Source organism: Pristiophorus japonicus, chromosome 1 (genome assembly GCF_044704955.1).
Source record: "Pristiophorus japonicus isolate sPriJap1 chromosome 1, sPriJap1.hap1, whole genome shotgun sequence".
In the NCBI taxonomy this organism is placed as follows: domain Eukaryota; kingdom Metazoa; phylum Chordata; class Chondrichthyes; family Pristiophoridae; genus Pristiophorus; species Pristiophorus japonicus.
Window position 1 is genome coordinate 8,059,330 of NC_091977.1, and position 23,850 is coordinate 8,083,179.

The 23,850-nt window shown below is 53.3% G+C and overlaps 1 protein-coding gene across 1 annotated transcript; it reads right to left on the minus strand.

Annotated features, from left to right (window-relative positions):
• Positions 1-18,296: 18,296 nt before the first annotated feature.
• Positions 18,297-21,689, minus strand: LOC139261679 (serine-aspartate repeat-containing protein I-like). The gene is made up of 5 exons (XM_070877080.1): positions 21,645-21,689; positions 20,441-21,550; positions 19,799-20,356; positions 18,587-19,714; positions 18,297-18,341 (listed from the first exon to the last, which is right to left on the minus strand). Exons 1-5 carry the CDS (start codon positions 21,687-21,689, stop codon positions 18,297-18,299), a joined length of 2,886 nt encoding a protein of 961 aa, XP_070733181.1.
• Between the last annotated feature and the right edge of the window lie 2,161 nt (positions 21,690-23,850).

The window sequence follows — 23,850 nt, forward strand, 5'->3', positions numbered from 1 at the left end:
CTATTATATCTGATTGGTTGGATATGAGTGGGTGTGGCATCTATTGACTTTACATCACACAATGGTGTAAGCTTTACTCACGTGGCATCACTTCAGGATCTGCAGATACTTCCGTGGCTGTCCGGGGGTGCTTCCCCACGAGTGCGAGCACCCGCTCCTCCATCTCAGTGATGTTGCTGGGGACTGGTGGCCCCCCACCCGTTCGCCTCTGCACGGACCTCATCGTCGATAGCGTCTTCTGTAAAAGGTGACAGGACGACATGGCATGAGATCATTGCGTGATATCATTGCTAGGTACTGTCACAGAGACTGATACAGGACATAACCCACAGATGTAATCATGATTATTGTTGTGTATCTGTACAGCATGCACTCCCATGTTCCGCCACCAGGGAGCTCATCCCCTGAAGTCCCAAGGGATCCCAGCATCCCTTGGGAGCACTGTATATAAGCCGGCCCCTAAGGCCTGGTCCTCACTCTGGAGTGTCTTAATAAAGACTGAGGTCACTGTTACTTTAACCTCCCTGTGTGCAGCCTCATCTGTGTTCGGAACACAATAATTATTATGATAATTATCATTCTTTACCTAAACACGTGCACCGTGACCGCAGGCTTTGAGTAAAACTTTCCTGGTAAAAGTGGAAGACCTCTCATGCCTGTTACAAATCAAATTATATAAATACATAAATACATGTAAATAAATATAACACTTACTCTTGCGGATCCCACAAGGTCGTTCCATCATTTTCGGCATTGGTTGCCCTCACCAACCTAGTTGGTCATCGACGAGACCACCTCTGTTATCTCGGTCCATATCCTCTGGTAGGCCTTTGGGGTGGGCTGCCCACTCCTTCTCTGTGTCAAATCACCCCAGCGTAACTCGACCTCCTGCAGGAGGGAGGCATTTGCCTCGTCCGAGAATCTCCTGGCTCTTTTGCGCCCTCCAATGTGCTCCTCTCCCACCTCACTGCTCTCTCCATCGTCAGTCTCCACAGCGTGCTGTGATGCCTCATCCTCTCCCTCCATTAGAGGCCAAATTCGGTCAAATATGTGGCTGGTAACAGCTACTTTCTGTTTGCCTACTTGCTGTGAAGCTCTAAAGTCTCCCTCCTTCCTCCCAAAGCAGCCACACCACACCCAGCCACACCTTCAGTCCCTCTGAGCTCCCTCTCTCTCTGTCTCTACTTCTGCGCATGTCATGATGACCCTTGACCTCCTGAGTCACGGGAATCGAGCGTTACCATGCCGTTGCTAAGGACGGCGACACTTTACGGCAGAGGTTCAGTGAGATTTAACGCTACCGCCCATTTCATATCGCTCACGGTAACGCCCAATTTCAAAAATGGAGACCAGGTGCTTTGAGAATGGCCGAGAAGCCGGTGATCTCAAAACCCATTTTTACTGCCTACCCTGGAAATAACGCCCATTTTTGTAAAATCTCTCCCTATGGCAGTATTTCGTAGAAGAGGAGGGGAGTTATCCCCTGTGTCCTGGACAATATTAATCCCTCAATCAACATCGCTAAAATAAATTGTCTGGTCATTACCACATTGCTGTTTGTGGGAGCTTGCTGTGCGCAAATTGGCTGCCACATTTCCTACATTACAACAGTGACTGCACTCCAAACAGTACTTCATTGGCTGTAAAACGCTTTGGGCCGTCAAGTGGTTGTGAAAGGCGCTATATAAATGCAAGTCTTTCTTTTTTCCTGCAAATTCCCCCTCCCCTGAAGTCGCTCCTATTGTTTTCTAAGTGTTTTAACCGTCGCGTCAGGCGAGGTGGACTCTTGATCAATTTTCACCTCTTTAGCAATACTTTTGGAGCGGACCGGAAGTCGGTCATAATGAGGACGGAAGTGGGGAGTGGGGCTGAGTCTCTGACTGGGGAGTGCAGAACCAGGGGTCACAGTCTCAGGATAAGGGCTCGGCCAGTTAGGACTGAGATGAGGAGGCATTTCTTCACTCAGAGGGTGGTGAATCTTTGGAATTCTCTGCCCCAGAGGGCTGTGGGGGCTCAGTCGTTGAGTGTATTCAAGACTGAGAGCGATCGATGTGGGGATCGGGCGGGAAAGTGGAGTCGAGGTCAAAGATCAGCCATCATATTGAATGGCGGAGCAGGCTCGAGGGGCTGAATGGCCGACTCCTGTTCCTAATTCTTATGTTCTTATGGCGGATGGTGGGTGGGGAGGGAGGGACGCACGGGTTAATTGTTTGACAGGAGCTGACAGACGATTCTATTTCCCAGCTGCCATTTGCTGCTTTTTTGGTATTTTGGCAGGTTTGAATGGGAAAGTATTTGATGAGGGACAGGCATGTTGCCTGCTTTGCTTGGTATGTGGAACATGTTGGCCATTTTTATACATGCCTGGGCACAGCAACAACTCCCTCCCATGTTCGGCAAAGGTGTCCTTCCAGGAAGGGTGAGTGTCCATCAGCTGAACAGCAGAATATAGTGCTCCCTGCAACCCAGCCGACAGAAACAGAGAGAGAGACTTAGATAGAGAGAGAGACAGAGGCAGAGAGAATGAGAGAGAGAGAGAGAGACAGAGAGAGAGTACAGAGAGAGAGAGACAGAGAGAGATGCAGAGAGAGAGAGATGGAGAGAGAGAGAGACAGAGAGAGAGCGACAGACAGAGAGGGAGAGACAGAGACAGAGAGAATGAGAGAGAGAGAGAGAGACAGAGAGAGAGTACAGAGAGAGAGACGGAGAGAGAGAGAGACAGATAGAGAGGGACAGAGAGAGAGCGACAGAGAGAGAGAGAGAGAGATCCAGAGAGAGATAGATGTATATGAGAGAGAGAGAGAGAGACTGGCATAGGGGAAAGTGAGAGAGAGAGAAAGGGAGATAGAGAGAGAGAGAGACAGACAGAGCGACAGAGAGAGAGATAGAGAGAGAGAGGCAGAGAAACTGGCATAGAGGAAAGTGAAAGAGTGAGCAAGAGAAAGAGAGACTGACATAGGGGAAAGTGAGAGAGAGAGTGAGACTGACACGAGGGAGAAACAGAAACATAGAAAATAGGTGCAGGAGTAGGCCATTCGGCCCTTCGAGCCTGCACCGCCATTCAATAAGATCATGGCTGATCATTCCCTCAGTACCCCTTTCCTGCTTTCTCTCCATATCCCTTGATCGCTTTAGCCGTAAGGGCCATATCTAACTTCCTCTTGAATATATCCAATGAACTGGCATCAACAACTCTCTGCGGCAGGGAATTCCACAGGTTAACAACTCTCTGAGCGAAGAAGTTTCTCCTCATCTCAGTCCTAAATGGCCTACCCCTTATCCTAAGACTATGTCCCCTGGTTCTGGACTTCCCCAACTTTGGGAACATTCTTCCCGCATCTAACCTGTCCAGTCTCGTCAGAATCTTATATGTTTCTATGAGATCCCCTCTCATCCTTCTAAACTCCAGTGTATAAAGACCCAGTTGATCCAGTCTCTCCTCATATGACAGTCCTGCCATCCCGGGAATCAGTCTGGTGAACCTTCGCTGCACTCCCTCAATAGCAAGAACATCCTTCCTCAGATTAGGAGACCAAAACTAAACACAATATTCCAGGTAAGGCTTCACCAAGGCCCTGTACAACTGCAGTAAGACCTCCCTGCTCCTATACTCAAATACCCTAGCTATGAAGGCCAACATGCCATTTGCCTTCTTCATTGCCTGCTGTACTTGCATGCCCACTTTCAATGACTGATGAACCATGACACCCAGGTCTCGTTGCACCACCCCTTTTCCTAATCTGCCGCCATTCAGATAATATTCTGCCTTTGTGTTTTTGCCCCCAAAATGGATAATCTCACATGTATCCACTTTATACTGCATCTGTCATGCATTTGCCCACTCACCTGACCTGTCCAAGTCACCCTGCAGCCTCTTAGCATCCCCCTCACAGCTCACACTGCTACCCAGTTTAGTGTCATCTGCCAACTTGGAGATATTACACTCAATTCCTTCATCTAAATCATTAATGTATATTGTAAATAGCTGGGGTCCCAGCACTGAGCCCTGCGGCACTCCACTAGTCACTGCCTGCCATTCTGAAAAGGACCCGTTTATCCCGACTCTCTGCTTCCTGTCTGTCAACCAGTTCTCTGTCCACGTCAGTATATTACCCCAATACCATGTGCTTTGATTTTGCACACCAATCTCTTGTGTGGGAACTTGTCAAAAGCCTTTTCAAAGTCCAAATACACCACATCCACTGGTTCTCCCTTGTCCACTCTACTAGCTACATCCTCAAAAAATTCCAGAAGATTTGTCAAGCATGATTTCCCTTTCATAAATCCATGCTGACTTGGACCGATCCTGTCACTGCTTTCAAAATGTGCTGCTATTTCATCCTTAATAATTGATTCCAACATTCTCCCCACTGCTGATGTTAGGCTATCCGGTCTATAATTACCCACTTTCTCTCTCCCTCCCTTTTTAAAAAGTGGTGTTACATTAGCTACCCTCCAGTCCATAGGAACTGATCCCGAGTCGATAGACTGTTGGAAAATGATCACCAATGCATCCACTATTTCTAGCGCCACTTCCTTAAGTACTCTGGGATGCAGACTATCAGGCCCGGGGATTCATCGGCCTTCAATCCCATCAATTATGCCGAACACAATTTCCGGCCTAATAAGGATATCCTTCAATTCCTCCTTCTTAATAGACCCTCGGTCCCCTAGTACTTCCGGAAGGTTATTTGTGTCTTCCTTCGTGTAAACTTGTTCAATTGGTCTGCCATTTCTTTGTTCCCCATTATAAATTCACCTGAATCCGACTGCAAGGGACCGCTTGTCTTCACTAATCTTTCTCTCTTCACATACCTATAGAAGCTTTTGCAGTCAGTTTTTATGTTCCCGGCAAGCTTCTTCTCGTACTCTATTTTCACCCTCCTAATTAAACCCTTTGTCCTCCTCTGCTGAATTCTAAATTTCTCCCAGTCCTCAGTTTTGCTGCTTTTTCTGGCCAATTTATATGCCTCTTCCTTGGATTTAACACTATCCTTAATTTCCCTTGTTAACCACGGTTGAGCCACCTTCCCCGTTTTATTTTTACTCCAGACAGGGAAGTACAATTGCTGAAGTTCATCCATGTGATCTTTAAATGTTTGCCATTGCCTATCCACCGTCAACCCTTTAAATATCATTTGCCACTCTATTCTAGCCAATTCACACCTCAAACCATCGAAGTTACCTTTCCTTAAGTGTCACTCTCCATCTTAATAAAGAATTCTACCATGTTATGGTCACTTTTCCCCAAGGGACCTCGAACAACAAGATTGTTAATTAGTCCTTTCTCATTACACATCACTCAGTCTAGGATGGCCAGCTCCCGAGTTGGTTCCTTGACATATTGGTCTAGAAAACCATCCCTAATACACTCCAGGAAATCCTCCTCCACCGCATTGTTACCAATTTGGTTAGCCCAATCAATATGTAGATTAAAGTCACCCACGATAACGGCTGTACCTTTATTGCATGCATCCCTAATTTCTTGTTTGATGCTGTCCCTAACTTCACTAGTACTGTTTGGTGGTCTGTACACAACTCCCACGAGCATTTTCTGCCCTTTGGTATTCCGTAGCTCCACCCATACGATTCCACATCCTCCAAGCTAATGTCCCTCCTTACTATTGCATTAATTTCCTCTTTAACCAGCAATGCCACCCTGCCTCATTTTACTTTCTATCTATCCTTCCTAAATGTTGAATACTCTGGATGTTGAGTTCCCAGCCTTGGTCACCCTGGAGCCATGTCTCCGTGATGCCAATTACATCATATCCGTTAGCTGCTATCTCCGTAGTTAATTCGTCCACCTTATTCCGAATACTCCTCGCATTGAGGCACAGAGCCTTCAGGCTTGTCTTTCTCACACACTTTGTCCCTTTACAATTTTGCTGTAATTAGCCCTTTTTGCTTTTTGCCTTGGGTTTCTCTGCCCTCCACTTTTACTTTTCTTTTTTCTATCTTTTGCTTCTGCCCCCATTCTACTTCCCTCTGTCTCCCTGCATAGGTTCCCATACCCCTGCCATATTAGTTTAACTCCTCCCCAACAGCACTAGCAAACACTCCCCCGAGGATATTGGTTCCGGTCCTGCCCAGGTGCAGACCGTCCGGTTTGTACTGGTCCCACCTCCACCAGAACCGGTTCCAATGTCCCAGGAATTTGAATCCCTCCCTCCTGCACCACTCCTCAAGCCACGTATTCATCTGAGCTATCCTGCGATTCTTAGTCTGACTAGCACGTGGCACTGGTAGCAATCCTGAGATTACTACTTTTGAGGTCCTATGTTTTAATTTAGCTCCTAGCTCCCTAAATTCGTCTTGTAGGACCTCATCCTGTTTTTTTACCTAAATGCACCACGACAACTGGCTGTTCACCCTCCCTTTTCAGAATGCCCTGCACCCGCTCTGAGACATCCTTGACCCTTGCACCAGGGAGGCAACATACCATCCAGGAGTCTTGGTTGCGTCTATCTATTCCCTTACAAATGAATTCACTATCACTATAGCTCTCCCACTCTTTTTCCTGCCCTCCTGTACAGCAGAGCCACCCACGGTGCCATGAACTTGGCTGCTGCTGCCCTCCCCTGATAAGTCATTCCCCCCCAACAGTTCCCAAAGAGGTGTATCTGTTTTGCAGGGGGATGACCGCATGGGACCCCTGCACTACCTTCCTTGCACTGCTCTTCCTGTTGGTTACCCATTCCCGATCTGGCTGTGTACCTGCGGTAAGACCAACTCACTAAATGTGCTATTCACGTCATTCTTAGCATCGTGGATGCTCCAGGGTGACTCCACCCACAGCTCCAGTGCCACAATGCGGTCTGTCAGGAGCTGCAGGCACATGCACTTCCCGCACACGTAGTTGTCAGGGACACTGGAAGCGTCCCTGACATCCCACATAGTACAGGAGGAGCATAACACATGTCCGAGCTCTCCTGCCATGACGTAACCTTTAGATTAACTTAATTTGGCAACAACAATGCTCACGATTACCCACTGATAAAGGAAAGAAAAAAGAAAAACTACATACCAATCACCAGCCAATCACCTACCCCTTGGCTGTGACGTCACCTTTCGATTTCTTTCTACTTCTTTTTCCTTCTCTCCCTGCTGCAGCTGCACCGGCTGGGCCTCTTATCAGCCTCTGCCGATCCCCGGACTCCCCTCTGCTCGCACTCCTGCCTCCAACGACTGCTGGGCCTTGTGGGATCCGCAAGAGTAAGTATTACATTTATTTACATGCACATATGTATTTATATAATTTGATTTGTAACAGTCATGAGTGACTATCAGCAGATGTGAGGTCTTCCACTTTTACCGGGAATGTTTTACTCAACACACACAAACTTCCCCGACACACACACACACTTCCCCGACCACACACAAATTTCCCCGACCCACACACAAACCTCCTCGACCCACACACAAACTTCCCCGAACCACACACAAACTTCCCCGACCCACACACAATCTTCCCCGACCCACACACAAACTTCCCCGACCCACACACAAACTTCCCCGACCCACACACAAACTTCCCTGACTCACACACAAACTTCACCGACTCACACACAAACCTCCTCGACCCACACACAAACTTCCCCGAACCACACACAAACCTCCTCGACCCACACACAAACTTCCCCGAACCACACACAAACTTCCCCGACTCACACACAAACTTCCCCGAACCACACACAAACTTCCCCGACCCACACACAAATTTCCCCGACCCACACACAATCTTCCCCGACCCACACACAAACTTCCCCGACCCACACACAAACTTCCCTGAACCACACACAAACTTCCCTGAACCACACACAAACTTCCCCGACTCACACACAAACTTCACCGACTCACACACAAACTTCCCCGACTCACACACAAACCTCCTCGACCCACACACAAACTTCCCCGACCCACACACAAACTTCCCTGACTCACACACAAACTTCACCGACTCACACACAAACCTCCTCGACCCACACACAAACTTCCCCGAACCACACACAAACTTCCCCGACTCACACACAAACTTCACCGACTCACACACAAACTTCCCCGACTCACACACAAACCTCCTCGACCCACACACAAACTTCCCCGACCCACACACAAATTTCCCCGACCCACACACAATCTTCCCCGACCCACACACAAACTTTCCCGACCCACACACAAACTTCCCTGAACCACACACAAACTTCCCTGAACCACACACAAACTTCACCGACTCACACACAAACTTCCCCGACCCATACACAAACTTCCCCGACCCACACACAAACTTCCCTGAACCACACACAAACTTCCCTGACCCACACACAAACTGCCCCGACCCACACACAAACTTCCCCGACTCACACACAAACTTCACCGACTCACACACAAACTTCCCCGACCCACACACAAACTTCCCTGAACCACACACAAACTTCCCCGACCCACACACAAACTTCCCCGACTCACGCACAAACTTCCCTGACCCACATACAAACTTCCCCGACCCAAACACAAACTTCCCTGAACCACACACAAACTTCCCTGAACCACACACAAATTTCCCCGACCCACAAACAAACTTCTCCGACCCACACACAAACTTCCCCGACCCACACACAAACTTCCCCGACCCACAAACAAACTTCTCCGACCTACACACAAACTTCCCCGACTCACGCACAAACTTGCCCGACCCACACACAAACTTCACTGACCCAATCACAAACTTCACTGTCTCACACACAAACTTCCCCGACCCACACACAAACTTCCCTGAACCACACACAAACTTCCCTGACCCACACACAAACTGCCCCGACCCACACACAAACTTCCCCAACCCACAAACAAACTTCCCCGACCCACACACACACTTCCCCGACCACACACAAATTTCCCCGACCCACACACAATCTTCCCCGACCCACACACAAACATCCCCGACCCACACACAAACTTCACCGACTCACACACAAACTTCACCGACTCACACACAAACTTCCCCGACCCACACACAAACTTCCCTGAACCACACACAAACTTCCCTGACCCACACACAAACTGCCCCGACCCACACACAAATTTCCCCGACCCACACACAATCTTCCCCAACCCACAAACAAACTTCCCCGACCCACACACAAACTTCCCCGACCCACACACACACTTCCCCGACCACACACAAATTTCCCCGACCCACACACAATCTTCCCCGACCCACACACAAACTTCCCCGACCCACACACAAACTTCCCCGACCCACACACAAACTTCCCCGACTCACACACAAACTTCACCGACTCACACACAAACTTCCCCGACCCACACACAAACTTCCCTGAACCACACACAAACTTCCCTGACCCACACACAAACTGCCCCGACCCACACACAAACTTCCCTGACTCACACACAAACTTCCCCGAGCCACACACAAACTTCACCGACCCACACACAAACTTCCCCGACCCACACACAAACTTCCCTGACCCACACACAAACTTCACGGTCCACTCACAAACTTCCCCGACCCACACACAAACTTTCCCGACCCACACACAAACTTCCCCGAGCCACACACAAACTTCCCCGAGCCACACACAAACTTCCCCGACCCACACACAAACTTCCCTGAGCCACACACACACTTCCCCGAGCCACACACAAACTTCCCCGACCCACACACAAACTTCCCCGACCCACACACAAACTTCCCCGACCCACACACAAACTTCCCCGACTCACACACAAACTTCCCCGACTCACACACAAACTTCCCCGACCCACACACAAACTTCCCCGACCCACACACAAACTTCCCCGACCCACACACAAACTTCCCCGACTCACGCACAAACTTCCCCGACCCACGTACAAACTTCCCCGACCCACATACAAACTTCCCCGACCCAAACACAAACTTCACTGACTCACACACAAACTTCCCCGACCCACACACAAACTTCACTGACTCACACACAAACTTCCCCGACCCAAACACAAACTTCACTGACTCACACACAAACTTCCCCGACCCACACACACAAACTTGCCCGACCCACACACAAACTTCACTGACCCAATCACAAACTTCACTGACTCACACACAAACTTCCCCGACCCACACACAAACTTCCCCGACCCAAACACAAACATCCCCGACCCAAACACAAACTTCCCCGACCCACACACAAACTTCCCCGAGCCACACACAAACTTCCCCGACCCACACACAAACTTCCCGACCCACACACGAACTTCCCCGACCCACACACAAACTTCTCCGACCCACACACACACTTCCCCGACCCACACACAAACTTCCCCGACCCGCACACAAACTTCACTGGCCCACACACAAACTTCCCTGACTCACACACAAACTTCCCCGACCCACACACACACTTGCCCGACCCACACACAAACTTCCCCGACCCACACACATACTTCCCCGACCCACACACAAACTTCCCCGACCCACACACAAACTTCCCCGACCCACACACAAACTTCCCCGACCCGCACACAAACTTCACTGACCCACACACAAACTTCCCCGACCCACACACTCACTTGCCCGACCCACACACAAACTTACCCGACCCACACACTAACTTCACTGACCCACACACAAACTTCCCCGACCCACACACAAACTTCCCCGACCCACACACATACTTCCCCGACCCACACACATACTTCCCCACTGTTACAGCTAATGAAAAAAATGAAGCAATAAATAAAGAATAAAACTTACCTTGCTCTCGAGCCGATTCTGCCTGAGTTCCGCTGTTTAACCAGCACCTTTTTCATGTTCATCCTCGATACGAGGGACTGCCTAATACTATAGTACTTTTCAGGCTGTACGACTGCCTGCCGGTATGGTGTCGTACAAACTAAATATCGTGGCAGAGATGCCAAAGAGACATTGCAAGCGCACTGATATCATGATTTCCATGGCGTTGGCTGGCAGTACCTTACGATTTATTGCACTTAAAAAAATGACCACCGAATTTCACGTCAGGCGTGAACAGCGCCACTCCCAACCACCGAACTCCCAATTAACACCAAACACCGGCGTTATCAGCAGGCATTAGCTACCGAATCTCCGCCCCAATCTGTTTTAGTGATGTTGGTTGAGGGATAAATATTGGCCAAGACCGTGGATAACTCCACTGCTCTTCTTCAAAATAGTGCCTTGGCATCTTTTACATCCATCCAAGAGAGCAGGCGGGCCCCGAGGTTTAACGTTTCATCTGAAAGACGGCACCTCTGGCAGTGCAGCACTCCCTCGGTACTGCCCCTTTGGCAGTGCAGCACTCCCTCGGTACTGCCCCTCCAACAGTGCAGCGCTCCCTCAGTACTGCCCCTCCGATAGTGCGGCGCTCCCTCGGTAATGCCCCTCCGACAGTGTGGCACTCCCTCAGTACTGCCCCTCTGACAGTGCAGCACTACCTCAGTACTACACCTCCGACAGTGCAGCACTCCCTCAGTACTTTCCCTCCGACAATGCAGTGCTCCCTCAGTGGTCCCCCTCCGACAGTGCGGCGCTCCCTCAGTAATGCCCCTCCGACAGTGCAGCACTCCCTCAGTACTCTCCCCTCCAAAAGTGCAGCGCTCCCTCAGTACAGACCCGCCGACAGTGCAGCGCTCCCTCAGTACTGCCCCTCCGACAGTGCGGCACTCCCTTAGCACTGCCCCTCCGACAGTGCAGCACTCACTCAGTACTGCCCCTCCGACAGTGCGGCACTCCCTCAGCACTGCACTGGGGTGTCAGCCTCGATTTTGTGTTCTAGTCTTTGGATTGGGACCTGAACCCATGACCTTCTGACTCAGAAATTGAGGAAGCGTGTCACGCCTCTCCTGATTACCTCAGGATCCAAACCCTAAAGCCAACACAAGTAACCCAAGGATGGGTCTGTGTTGATTCATGTTGGAAAGAAGGGCTCAGTGCAGGGGACAGTCCAGAATATAAACCTCAGGGAATGTGCTGACCTGGGTCAAGGTACAGGGGACGTTCTGGGATATAAATTTAATAATTTGCTTTTTTATTTTTTCTGCCAATGTGCATAACCGCACACTTTCCCACATAATACTCAATTTGCCAATTTTTTGCCCACTCAATTAGCCTGTCTATACACCTTTGCAGATTTTTGTGTCCTCCTCATAACTTGCTTTCTCATGCATCTTTGTAACATCAGCAAACTTGGCTACATTACACTCAGTCCATTCATAGAAACATAGAAACATAGAAAATAGGTGCAGGAGCAGGCCATTCGGCCCTTCTAGCCTGCACCGCCATTCAATGAGTTCATGGCTGAACATGCAACTTCAGTACCCCATTCCTGCTTTCTCGCCATACCCCTTGATCCCCCGAGTAGTAAGGACTACATCTAACTCCTTTTTGAATATATTTAGTGAATTGGCCTCAACAACTTTCTGTGGTAGAGAATTCCACAGGTTCACCACTCTCTGGGTGAAAAAATTTCTCCTCATCTCGGTCCAAAATGGCTTACCCCTTATCCTTAGACTGTGACCCCTGGTTCTGGACTTCCCCAACATTGGGAACATTCTTCCTGCATCTAACCTGTCTAAACCCGTCAGAATTTTAAACGTTTTTTAAACATTTCTATGAGGTCCCCTCTCATTCTTCTGAACTCCAGTGAAGACAAGCCCAGTTGATCCAGTCTTTCTTGATAGGTCAGTCCCGCCATCCCGGGAATCAGTCTGGCGAACCTTCGCTGCACTCCCTCAATAGCAAGAATGTCCTTCCTCAAGTTAGGAGACCAAAACTGTACACAATAATCCAGGTGTGGCCTCACCAAGGCCCTGTACAACTGTAGCAACACCTCCCTGCCCCTGTACTCAAATCCCTTCGCTATGAAGGCCAACATGCCATTTGCTTTCTTAACCGCCTGCTGTACCTGCATGTCAACCTTCAATGACTGATGTACCATGACACCCAGGTCTCTTTGCACCTCCCCTTTTCCTAATCTGTCACCATTCAGATAATAGTCTGTCTCTCTGTTTTTACCACCAAAGTGGATAACCTCACATTTATCCACATTATACTTCATCTGCCATGCATTTGCCCATTCACCTAACCTATCCAAGTCACTCTGCAGCCTCATAGCATCCTCCTCGCAGCTCACACTGCCACCCAACTTAGTGTCATCCGCAAATTTGGAGATACTACATTTAATCCCCTCGTCTAAATCATTAATGTACAGTGTAAACAGCTGGGGCCCCAGCACAGAACCTTGCGGTACCCCACTAGTCACTGCCTGCCATTCTGAAAAGTACCCATTTACTCCTACTCTTTGCTTCCTGTCTGACAACCAGTTCTCAATCCACGTCAGCACACTACCCCTAATCCCATGTGCTTTAACTTTGCACATTAATCTCTTGTGTGGGACCTTGTCGAAAGCCTTCTAAAAGTCCAAATATACCACATCAACTGGCTCTCCCTTGTCCACTCTACTGGAAATATCCTCAAAAAATTCCAGAAGATTTGTCAAGCATGATTTCCCTTTCACAAATCCATGCTGACTTGGACCTATCATGTCACCTCTTTCCAAATGCGCTGCTATGACATCCTTAATAATTGATTCCATCATTTTACCCACTACTGAGGTCAGGCTGACCGGTCTGTTTTCTCTCTCCCTCCTTTTTTAAAAAGTGGGGTTACATTGGCTACCCGCCATTCGATAAGAACTGATCCAGAGTCAATGGAATGTGGGAAAATGACTGTCAATGCATCCGCTATTTCCAAGGCCACCTCCTTAAGTACTCTGGGATGAAGTCCATCAGGCCCTGGGGATTTATCGGCCTTCAATCCCATCAATTTCCCCAACACAATTTCCTGACTAATAAGGATTTCCCTCAGTTCCTCCTCCTTACTAGACCCTCTGACCCCTTTTATATCCACATCCAAATCATTAACATAGATTATAAAAAGTTGAGGCCCCAGCACCGATTCCTGTGGTTACCCCACTAGGTACTGTTTGCCAACTGCAAAATGACCCACTTATCCCAACTCTCTGTTTTCTGTTAGTTAGCCAATCCTCTATCCATGCTAATATATTACCCCCAACCCCGTGAGCTATCAGTAACATTATATGAGGCACCTTATCGAATGCCATCTGGAAATCCAAATACACCACACCCACTGGTCCCCCCATATCCACCCTGCTCTTTACATCCTCAAAAAACTCCAGCAAACTTGTCAAACGTGATTTCCCTTTCATAAAACCATGCTGACTCTGCTTGACTGCATAATGATTTTCAAACGTCCTGCGACCGCTTCATTAATAATAGATACCAGCATTGTCCAATGACAAATGTTCAGCTAACAGCACTGCACCCCAAGGTGCCACACCTCCATTGCCAACCACACATGAGAGCCAGCAGCAACATCTTGCTTTTGGCTCGGAGCACGTTCCCACCTCGGGACCGTCCTCTCCCGTATCCATCCAAGCAACGGGCCAGCTGTCAACGCTCCCCCACCGCCCCAATGAAGCATCGCCTGAGGAGCTTGTCGGCCAGGCGGCTTGGAGTCAGGAGGGGAAGGAGAAGGAGTGGAGGTGCGGAGGAGAAGCGGGGGGGGGGCGTCGGAGGGGGTGGGGGGAGGGTTGGTTTTTACAGAAATATTGATGATTTCAGACAACTGTTCGGTTTAAATGTTTTTTATTGAACAAAATCTTGTTGCCCATTGGCTCAGATCGCTGCACCCTTACACGCTGGTGATTCCTTCACCTCAAAGGGTACAATGACACTTACCTTCAATCAACTTAAAACTTTAACTGTCACTAAGGTGATGCCCACCATTGATGTATCACCTGCACACCCAGCAGTGTTTCAGCTTTGTAAATAACACCAATGTTCTTTCAGGCAAAGCGCTCATTGATGAGCTCCTGCTCTTGCAGCTATCATGCCACCATGGGCCCTTTCATGGGGGCGGGACATGGCTTAAGCATCAGCCTGATTTTCAGCCGATGTCAGTGTCTGCCTCCTCGTCCTCCTCTTCCTCTCTCTGATGAGGTGGACTGTCAGACTCATCAGGCAATTCTTGTCCCCTCCTGATCGCCAAGTTGTGCAGCATGGAGCACACCACCACAAATTGAGCTACCTGCTCAGGGTGGTATTGGAGTTTGCCTCCTGAGTGGTCCAGGCATCTAAAGCGCTGCTTAAGCACTCCAATGGCTTTCTCCATGATATTGCGAGTGGCTCTGTGGCTCTCATTGTATCGCTTCGGTGTGGGTGTCACACAGCGGCGTCATCAGCCAGGTGGCAAGGCCATATCCTTTGTCACCAAGCATCCAGCATTGTGGCTGATTATTAAACAAGTCAGATACAGTGCTCTCACGCAGAATGTGAGCATCATGGATACTGCCCGGAAAATGTGCATTCACTGCCAGTATAATTTGCTGGTGGTCGACAACCAGTTGGACATTCAGGGAGTGGAATCCCTTGCGGTTCCTGAAAACCTCTGCGTCCTGAAAAGGTGCCCGCATCGCGATGTGCGTACAGTCTATTGCTCCCTGCACCTTGGGGAAGTTTGCAATTCTGGAGAATCCTAGAGCCCTGTCACTCTGTGCCTCTCTGGTCATAGAGAAGCTGATCAAGTCCCTCCTGCGTGCGTACCGGGCTTCAGTGACCTGTCTAATGCAGCAATGTGTGGCATGCTGAGACAGACTGCAAATGTCTCCAGCTGTGGCCTGAAAAGAACCCGAGGCGTAGAACGACAGTGCCGCGGTGACTTTGACCTCGACGGACAGTGCGGTCCTGATGGTGCTGGCAGGCTGCAGATCTCCCCTAATGAGCTGGCATACCTCAATGATAACCTCTTTGTGGAAGCGCAGTCTCCGAAGGCAGGTGAGGTCGGGCAAGTCGAGGTAAGAATGCTTCTCCCTGTACTTGCGGGGGGTGTAACGTCTGGTCCTCCTCATCAGTCTGGCACGTCTTACATTGGGCACATAATGCTGTGGAGCGTACCTTCGGCCATCTCGAATCTGCTGCATCAAGAGAGGGTGAGAAAGGACAGGCTCCATTGCAGTAGCTCTCTGTTTACCACCGATTCCACACAAACAATGAATATCCCGACGAAGACACCTATTCAATTTCAATCGGTCACTGTATGGTCAAGATGTTTGTAGAGATGTTCACATCAACTCCAACGACCTGCGAGGTCCATCCGAACTCTGCCGAGGTTGGAGCACAGCAGCCCTTTAAAGCCTGCGACATGTGATGTAGAACATGGCGTCCATAACGCTGTGATTAGTTCCAGTTAGTTCCGCTTTTTCCGGCCGTTGTTTTGGACGAGCGATATTGTGGGCGTTATGTGTGCGAGGTGGTGAAATTGATGTTGGGCGACCTCATGGCCGCTAGTTTCGGTAAATGTGCTCTTTACGACAAAAAAAAGTGGGTGGGCGATATATTGAATCTCACCGTTAAATCGCTGCGGTAATTCATGCAGGGCGGTATTATGGGCTTTGATTTTGCCCATTCAGATGATTCCGACCAAAAAAAGTGTGCGTTAAGCACATGGGGAAAGTAACACTCGCCGATAAGTTTCTGAAAGATGGGCGTCAGCTTACATTTTGTGGCTAAATGGGCGCTATATGGACATTATATGTCATTTCAACGGTAAAATGGGCATTAAGTGGGCGTTAAGTTGGAGGTTCTAGCCCAAGGTCCCCTAGTTTTAGTTTCCCCTATGAGTGGAAATATCCTCTCTGCATCCACCTTGTCGAGTCCCCTCATTATCTAATAACTTTCAATAAGATCATCTCTCATTCTTTTGAACACCAATGATTAGAGGCCCAACCTACTCAACCTATCTTCATAAGTCAACCCCCCTCATCTCCGGAATCAACCCAGTGAACCTTCTCTGAACAGCCTCCGATGTATGTATATCCTTCCTTAAATACGGAGACCAAAACTGCACGCAGTACTCCAGGTTGGTCTCACCAATGCCCTGTACAGTTGCAGCAGGACTTCTCTGCTTTTATACTCCACCCCACTTGCAATAAAGGCCAACATTCCATTGGCCTTCCTGATTAATTGCTGTAGCTGCATACTCACTTTTTGTGTTTCATGCACATGAAAAACATCTGGGAAGTAATGGGGAACCAAGGACAGAATGAGGCTCACTCGGCCATTAACTGCCTCCTGGTGCATGCCTCAATGTTTGGGGGATGACAGCATGCACTGATTATCACTTATTTGCTCGTTAAGCAGAGGGTGGCTGACAGGAGGTCCACAGTTCAGGGACAGTAATCCATCCATTCAATAGACATAGTAACATAGAAACATAGAAAATAGGTGCAGGAGTAGGCCATTCGGCCCTTCGAGCCTACAACACCATTCAATAAGATCATGGCTGATCATTCTCTCAGTACCCCATTCCTGCTTTCTCTCCATACCCTTTGATCCCTTTAGCTGTAAGGGCCATATCTAACTCCCTCTTGAATATATCCAATGAACTGGCATCAACAACTCTCTGCGGTAGGGAATTCCAGAGGTTAACAACTCTCTGAGTGAAGAAGTTTCTCATCATCTCAGTCGTAAATGGCCTACCCCTTATCCTAAGACTATGTCCCCTGGTTCTGGACTTCCCCAACATCGGGAACATTCTTCCCGCATCTAACCTGTCCAGTCCCGTCAGAATTTTATATGTTTCCATGAGTTCCCCTCTCATCCTTCTAAACTCCAGTGAATAAAGGCCCAGTCGATCCAGTCTCTCCTCATATGTCAGACCAGCCATCCCGGGAATCAGCCTGGTGAACCTTCGCTGCACTCCCTCAATAGCAAGAACATCCTTCCTCAGATTAGGAGACCAAAACTTAACACAATATTCCAGGTGGGGCCTCACCAAGGCCCTGTACAACTGCAGTAAGACCTCCCTGCTCCTATACACAAATCCCCGAGCTATGAAGGCCAACATACCATTTGCCTTCTTCACCGCCTGCTGTACCTGCATGCCCACTTTCAATAACTGATGAACCATGACACCCAGGTCTCGTTGCACCTCCCCTTTTCCAAATCTGCCGCCATTCAGATAATATTCTGCCTTCGTGTTTTTGCCACTAAAGTGATAACCTCACATTTATCCACATTATACTGCATCTGCCATGCATTTGCCTACTCACCTAACCTGTGCAAGTCACCCTGCAGCCTCTTAGCGTCCTCCTCACAGCTCACACCGCCACCCAGCTTAGTGTCATCTGCAAACTGCATATTAGAGTAAGTGAGGACCTGGGATAAGTGGGACAATAATCAATCCCTCATCATGCTTACAGCTTCCATCGTTCCACAGCCATCACACTTTGACTGATTATCTGTTAGGGAACAGATCTTAAACAAAACACGGAATGAAATTGCTTCTGAGTGGGTTACAGTTACATCACCAGTGCAAGTGACTGTCACGACACCTGAATCAAATGTGGCTCAGTGGGCAGCAGCCTCGCCTCTGAGTCAGAAGGTTATGGGTTCAAGGCCCCACTCTAAAACCTTGAACACAAAAATCCAGGCTGACACTAAAGTGCAGTGCTGAGGGACTGCCGCACTCTCGGAGGGGCAGTACCTTCGGCCGGCCGGGCGGCTGTGAGGCTCTGGGCTCCTGGCTGATGGATGCTGAGCGTCGGCTCATCGCTAGGGCCAACTCGGCCTGCTCCCCCGCCTCAGCCTCGCCCTGCTCCCCCGCCTCGGCCTCGGCCTGCTCACCCGCCTCGGCCTGCTCCCCCACCTCGGCCTCGCCCTGCTCCCCCGCCTCAGCCTCGGCCTGCTCACCCGCCTCGGCCTGCTCCCCCGCCTCGGCCTCGGCCTGCTCCCTCGCCTCGGCCTCGGCCTGCTCCCCCGCCTCAGCCTTGGCCTGCTCCCCTGCCTCAGCCTCGGCCTGCTCCCCCGCCTCAGCCTCGGCCTGCTCCCTCGCCTCGGCCTGCTCCCCCGCCTCAGCCTCGGCCTGCTCCCCCGCCTCAGCCTCGGCCTGCTCCCTCGCCTCGGCCTGCTCCCTCGCCTCGGCCTGCTCCCCCGCCTCGGCCTCGCCCTGCTCCCCCGCCTCGGCCTCGGCCTGCTCCCCCGCCTCAGCCTTGGCCTGCTCCCCCGCCTCAGCCTCGGCCTGCTCCCCCGCCTCGGCCTCGGCCTGCTCCCCCGCCTCGGCCTCGCCCTGCTCCCCCGCCTCGGCCTGCTCCCCCGCCTCAGCCTCGGCCTGCTCCCTCGCCTCGGCCTCGCCCTGCTCCCCCGCCTCGGCCTCGGCCTGCTCCCCCGCCTCTGCCTCGGCCTGCTCCCCCGCCTCTGCCTCGGCCTGCTCCCTCGCCTCGGCCTCGCCCTGCTCCCCTGCATCAGCCTCGGCCTGCTCCCTCGCCTCGGCCTCGCCCTGCTCCCCTGCATCAGCCTCGGCCTGCTCCCTCGCCTCGGCCTGCTCCCCCGCCTCGGCCTGCTCCGCCGCCTCAGCCTCGGCCTGCTCCCTCGCCTCGGCCTGCTCCGCCGCCTCAGCCTCGGCCTGCTCCCCCGCCTCGGCCTGCTCCGCCGCCTCAGCCTCGGCCTGCTCCCCCGCCTCGGCCTGCTCCCTCGCCTCGGCCTCGCCCTGCTCCCCTGCCTCAGCTTCGGCCTGCTCCCCCGCCTCAGCCTCGGCCTGCTTCCCCGCCTCAGCCTCGCCCTGCTCCCCCACCTCGGCCTCGCCCTGCTCCCCTGCCTCGGCCTCGGCCTCGTCCTACTCCCCTGCCTCAGCCTCGGCCTGCTCCCCCGCCTCGGCCTCGCCCTGCTCTCCCGCCTCAGCCTCGGCCTGCTCCCTCGCCTCAGCCTGCTCTCCCGCCTCAGCCTCGGCCTGCTCCCCCGCCTCGGCCTCGCCCTGCTCTCCCGCCTCAGCCTCGGCCTGCTCCCTCGCCTCAGCCTGCTCCCCTGCCTCGGCCTGCTCCCTCGCCTCAGCCTGCTCTCCCGCCTCAGCCTCGGCCTGCTCCCCCGCCTCGGCCTCGCCCTGCTCTCCCGCCTCAGCCTCGGCCTGCTCCCCCGCCTCGGCCTCGCCCTGCTCTCCCGCCTCAGCCTCGGCCTGCTCCCTCGCCTCGCCCTGCTCTCCCGACTCGGCCTTGCCCTGCTCTCCCGCCTCGGCCTCGGCCTGCTCCCTCGCCTCAGCCTCGGCCTGTTCCCCCGCCTCGCCCTGCTCCCCCGCCTCAGCCTCGGCCTGTTCCCCCGCCTCGGCCTGCTCCCCTGCATCAGCCTCGGCCTGCTCCCTCGCCTCAGCCTGCTCTCCCGCCTCGGCCTCGCCCTGCTCCCCCGCCTCAGCCTCGGCCTGTTCCCCCGCCTCGGCCTCGCCCTGCTCTCCTGCCTCGGCCTCGGCCTGTTCCCCCGCCTCGGCCTGTTCCCCCGCCTCGGCCTGCTCCCCCGCCTCAGACTCGCCCTGCTCCCCTGCCTCGGCCTCGGCCTCGGCCTACTTCCCTGCCTCGGCCTCGGCCTGCTCCCCCGCCTCGGCCTCGGCCGGCTTCCCCGCATCAGCCTCGCCCTGCTCCCTCGCCTCAGCCTGCTCTCCCACCTCAGCCTCGGCCTGCTCCCTCGCCTCAGCCTGCTCTCCCACCTCAGCCTCGGCCTGCTCCCTCGCCTCAGCCTGCTCTCCCGCCTCAGCCTCGGCCTGCTCCCTCGCCTCAGCCTGCTCTCCCGCCTCAGCCTCGGCCTGCTCCCTCGCCTCAGCCTGCTCTCCCGCCTCAGCCTCGGCCTGCTCCCTCGCCTCAGCCTGCTCCCCCGCCTCGGCCTCGCCCTGCTCCCCTGCCTCGGCCTCGCCCTGCTCCCCTGCCTCGGCCTCGGCCTGCTCCCCTGCCTCAGCCTCGCCCTGCTCTCCCGCCTCGGCCTCGCCCTGCTCCCCTGCCTCGGCCTCGCCCTGCTCCCCCGCCTCAGCCTCGCCCTGCTCCCCCGCCTCAGCCTGCTCCCCTGCCTCAGCCTCGCCCTGCTCTCCCGCCTCGGCCTCGCCCTGCTCTCCCGCCTCGGCCTCGCCCTGCTCTCCCGCCTCGGCCTCGCCCTGCTCTCCCGCCTCGGCCTCGCCCTGCTCTCCCGCCTCGGCCTCGGCCTGCTCCCCCGCCTCGGCCTCGCCCTGCTCCCCCGCCTCAGCCTGCTCCCCCGCCTCAGCCTCGGCCTGCTCCCCCGCCTCGGCCTCGGCCTGCTCCCCCGCCTCGGCCTCGCCCTGCTCCCCCGCCTCGGCCTCGCCCTGCTCCCCCGCCTCGGCCTGCTCCCCCGCCTCGGCCTCGCCCTGCTCCCCCGCCTCGGCCTCGCCCTGCTCCCCCGCCTCGGCCTGCTCCCCTGCCTCGGCCTCGCCCTGCTCCCCCGCCTCGGCCTCGCCCTGCTCCCCCGCCTCGGCCTCGCCCTGCTCCCCCGCCTCGGCCTGCTCCCCCGCCTCAGCCTCGGCATGCTCCCTCGCCTCGGCCTCGGCCTGCTCCCTCGCCTCAGCCTCGGCCTGCTCCCTCGCCTCAGCCTCGGCCTGCTCCCTCGCCTCAGCCTCGGCCGGCTCCCCCGCCTCGGCCTCGCCCTGCTCCCCTGCCTCGGCCTCGGCCTGCACCCCCGCCTACGATGCCCTGCTCCAAACTATCAGAAGGAAGTCCAGGATCCTGCTGTGCTTCCCACTGCTCTGGGTGCTGGGGATCGCCTACGACATCTACCTGGGCAGCAGCCCGGCCTCGGCTGCAAGGAACAACTGCGAGCATCATCGGAGCAGGCCAGTGAGTGGGGCAGTACTGAGGGAGTGCTGCACTGTCAGAGGGGCAGTACTGAGGGAGCGCTGCACTGTCGGAGGGGCAGTACTGAGGGAGCGCCGCACTGTTGGAGGGGCAGTACTGAGGGAGTGCTGCACTGTCGGAGGGTCAGTACTGAGGGAGTGCTGCACTGTCGGAGGGGCAGTACTGAGGGAGCGCTGCACTGTCGGAGGGGCAGTACTGAGGGAGCGCCGCACTGTCGGAGGGGCAGTACTGAGGGAGTGCTGCACTGTCGGAGGGTCAGTACTGAGGGAGTGCTGCACTGTCGGAGGGGCAGTACTGAGGGAGTTCTGCACTGTCGTAGGGGCAGTACTGAGGGAGTGCTGCACTGTAGGAGGGGCAGTACTGAGGGAGCGCTGCACTGTCGGAGGGGCAGTACTGAGGGAGTGCTGCACTGTCGGAGGGGCAGTACTGAGCGAGCGCTGCACTGTCGGAGGGGCAGTACTGAGGGAGCGCCGCACTGTCGGAGTGGCAGTACTGAGGGAGCGCCGCACTATCGGAGGGGCAGTACTGAGGGAGCGCCGCACTGTCGGAGGGGCTGTACTGAGGGAGCGCCGCACTGTCGGAGGGGCAGTACTGAGGGAGTGCTGCACTGTTGGAGAGGCAGTACTGTGGGAGTACTGCACTGTCGGAGGGGCAGTACTGAGGGAGTACTGCACTGTTGGAGAGGCAGTACTGAGGGAGTACCGCACTGTCGGAGGGGCAGTGCTAAGGAATTGCTGCACTGTCGGAGGGGTAGTACTGGGGGAGTGCTGCACTGTCGGAGGGGCAGTAAGGGGCAGTACTGAGAGAGTGCTGCACTGTCGGAGGGGCAGTACTGAGGGAGTGCCGCACTGTCGGAGGGGCAGTAAGGGGCAGTACTGAGGGAGTGCTGCACTGTCGGAGGGGCAGTACTGAGGGAGTGCTGCACTGTCGGAGGGGCAGTGCTGAGGGAGTGCTGCACTGTTGGAGGGGCAGTACTGAGGGAGTGCCGCACTGTCGGAGGGGCAGTGCTGAGGGAGCGCTGCACTGTTGCAGGGGCAGTACTGAGGGAGTGCCGCACTGTCGGAGGGGCAGTACTGAGGGAGCGCCGCACTGTCGGAGGGGCAGTTTTAAGGGGTGGTGTGGGGTCAGGTTCACCTCTGACCTTCTGAGCGGTTCGAATCGCTCCCACTCCCTGCGTTCTCGACTTTGGATTTATTTGGGGATGTGACAAAGTGCAGCAGACAACTGGTTTTGGTGCAAGAAACTTTGATTTTATTCAGAAATGAAAAGTACAATGTCAAAACTTACAATCTCTAGAATAAGGAACACTTTATTACACATACAAAAGGGGTTACAGACAATAATACACCTCCCACCTCCCAATGCCTAAATCTGACTAGGTTAAACCCTAGGGCAACAGGAATAATGCTCATCAATCCTCTTATTGACAGTTATCGGTGGTTCGCAGTTTTGGGGTTCGCTGGACTCGGTAGGTTCTGCTTGCCGTACCCCGAACGTCGTGGAAGTCTTCTTGCTGCGTAGTCTTCAGTTGGGTTGAGTCCGCTGATGCGGTAAGGCGCAGTTTAGATTTATGGGGTGAGTCCCCACTTTCTTCTTGTAGGAGTAGGGCTTTGGGTTACTTTAGGTAACGTTTCACCCGTTGTAAGCCAGGACTAGATTGTAGAGTGGAAAACTTTCGAATCTTCAGTTTCTTCTCCAGTAGTTTCTTTCTTAGGATTCATCGATCGCAGTGCTTCGATGTTACCACGTTGGCTGTGGCCAGTTGTTGCCGCAATGAGTTGGTGATGTCTGAAGTCACTGGGAACTGCTTTTCTTTGCCCTTTTGATGATGTTCTTCCTTCTACTTCGGTAGCAGAGCAGTGTAACCCAGGAGTGCCGTCGAGGCCGAGGATGCTGATGGAACGGTGCTCGCTCAAGAGCCCGATAGTGCAGTAGAGATTCTTAGTTGCTCAGAAGGCTGCCTATCCCACAAAACAGGGCCTCAATTATACTTTGAGAGCCTTTCTAATCTGCGCGCCATATCAACCCCGATTCTTTCTCTTAGTTTTGGCGGGCTTGATAAGTCCTTGTTAAATTTTGGCGGGCTCATTAACGATAACTTGTTTAAGATGTGTCGATCTGTTGGATT

Excerpts from the sequence above, each read along its gene's own strand:
- LOC139261679 (XM_070877080.1), bottom strand. The coding sequence starts at position 21,689 with ATGCTCGCAGTTGTTCCTTGCAGCCGAGGCCGGGCTGCTGCCCAG. Across the intron at positions 20,357-20,440 it reads GGGAGCAGGCCGAGGCCGAG|GCCGAGGCGGGGGAACAGGC; the intron begins GCAGGGAAGTAG and ends GCGGGGGAACAG. Across the intron at positions 18,342-18,586 it reads AGCCGCCCGGCCGGCCGAAG|ATAATCAGTCAAAGTGTGAT; the intron begins GTACTGCCCCTC and ends GTTCCCTAACAG.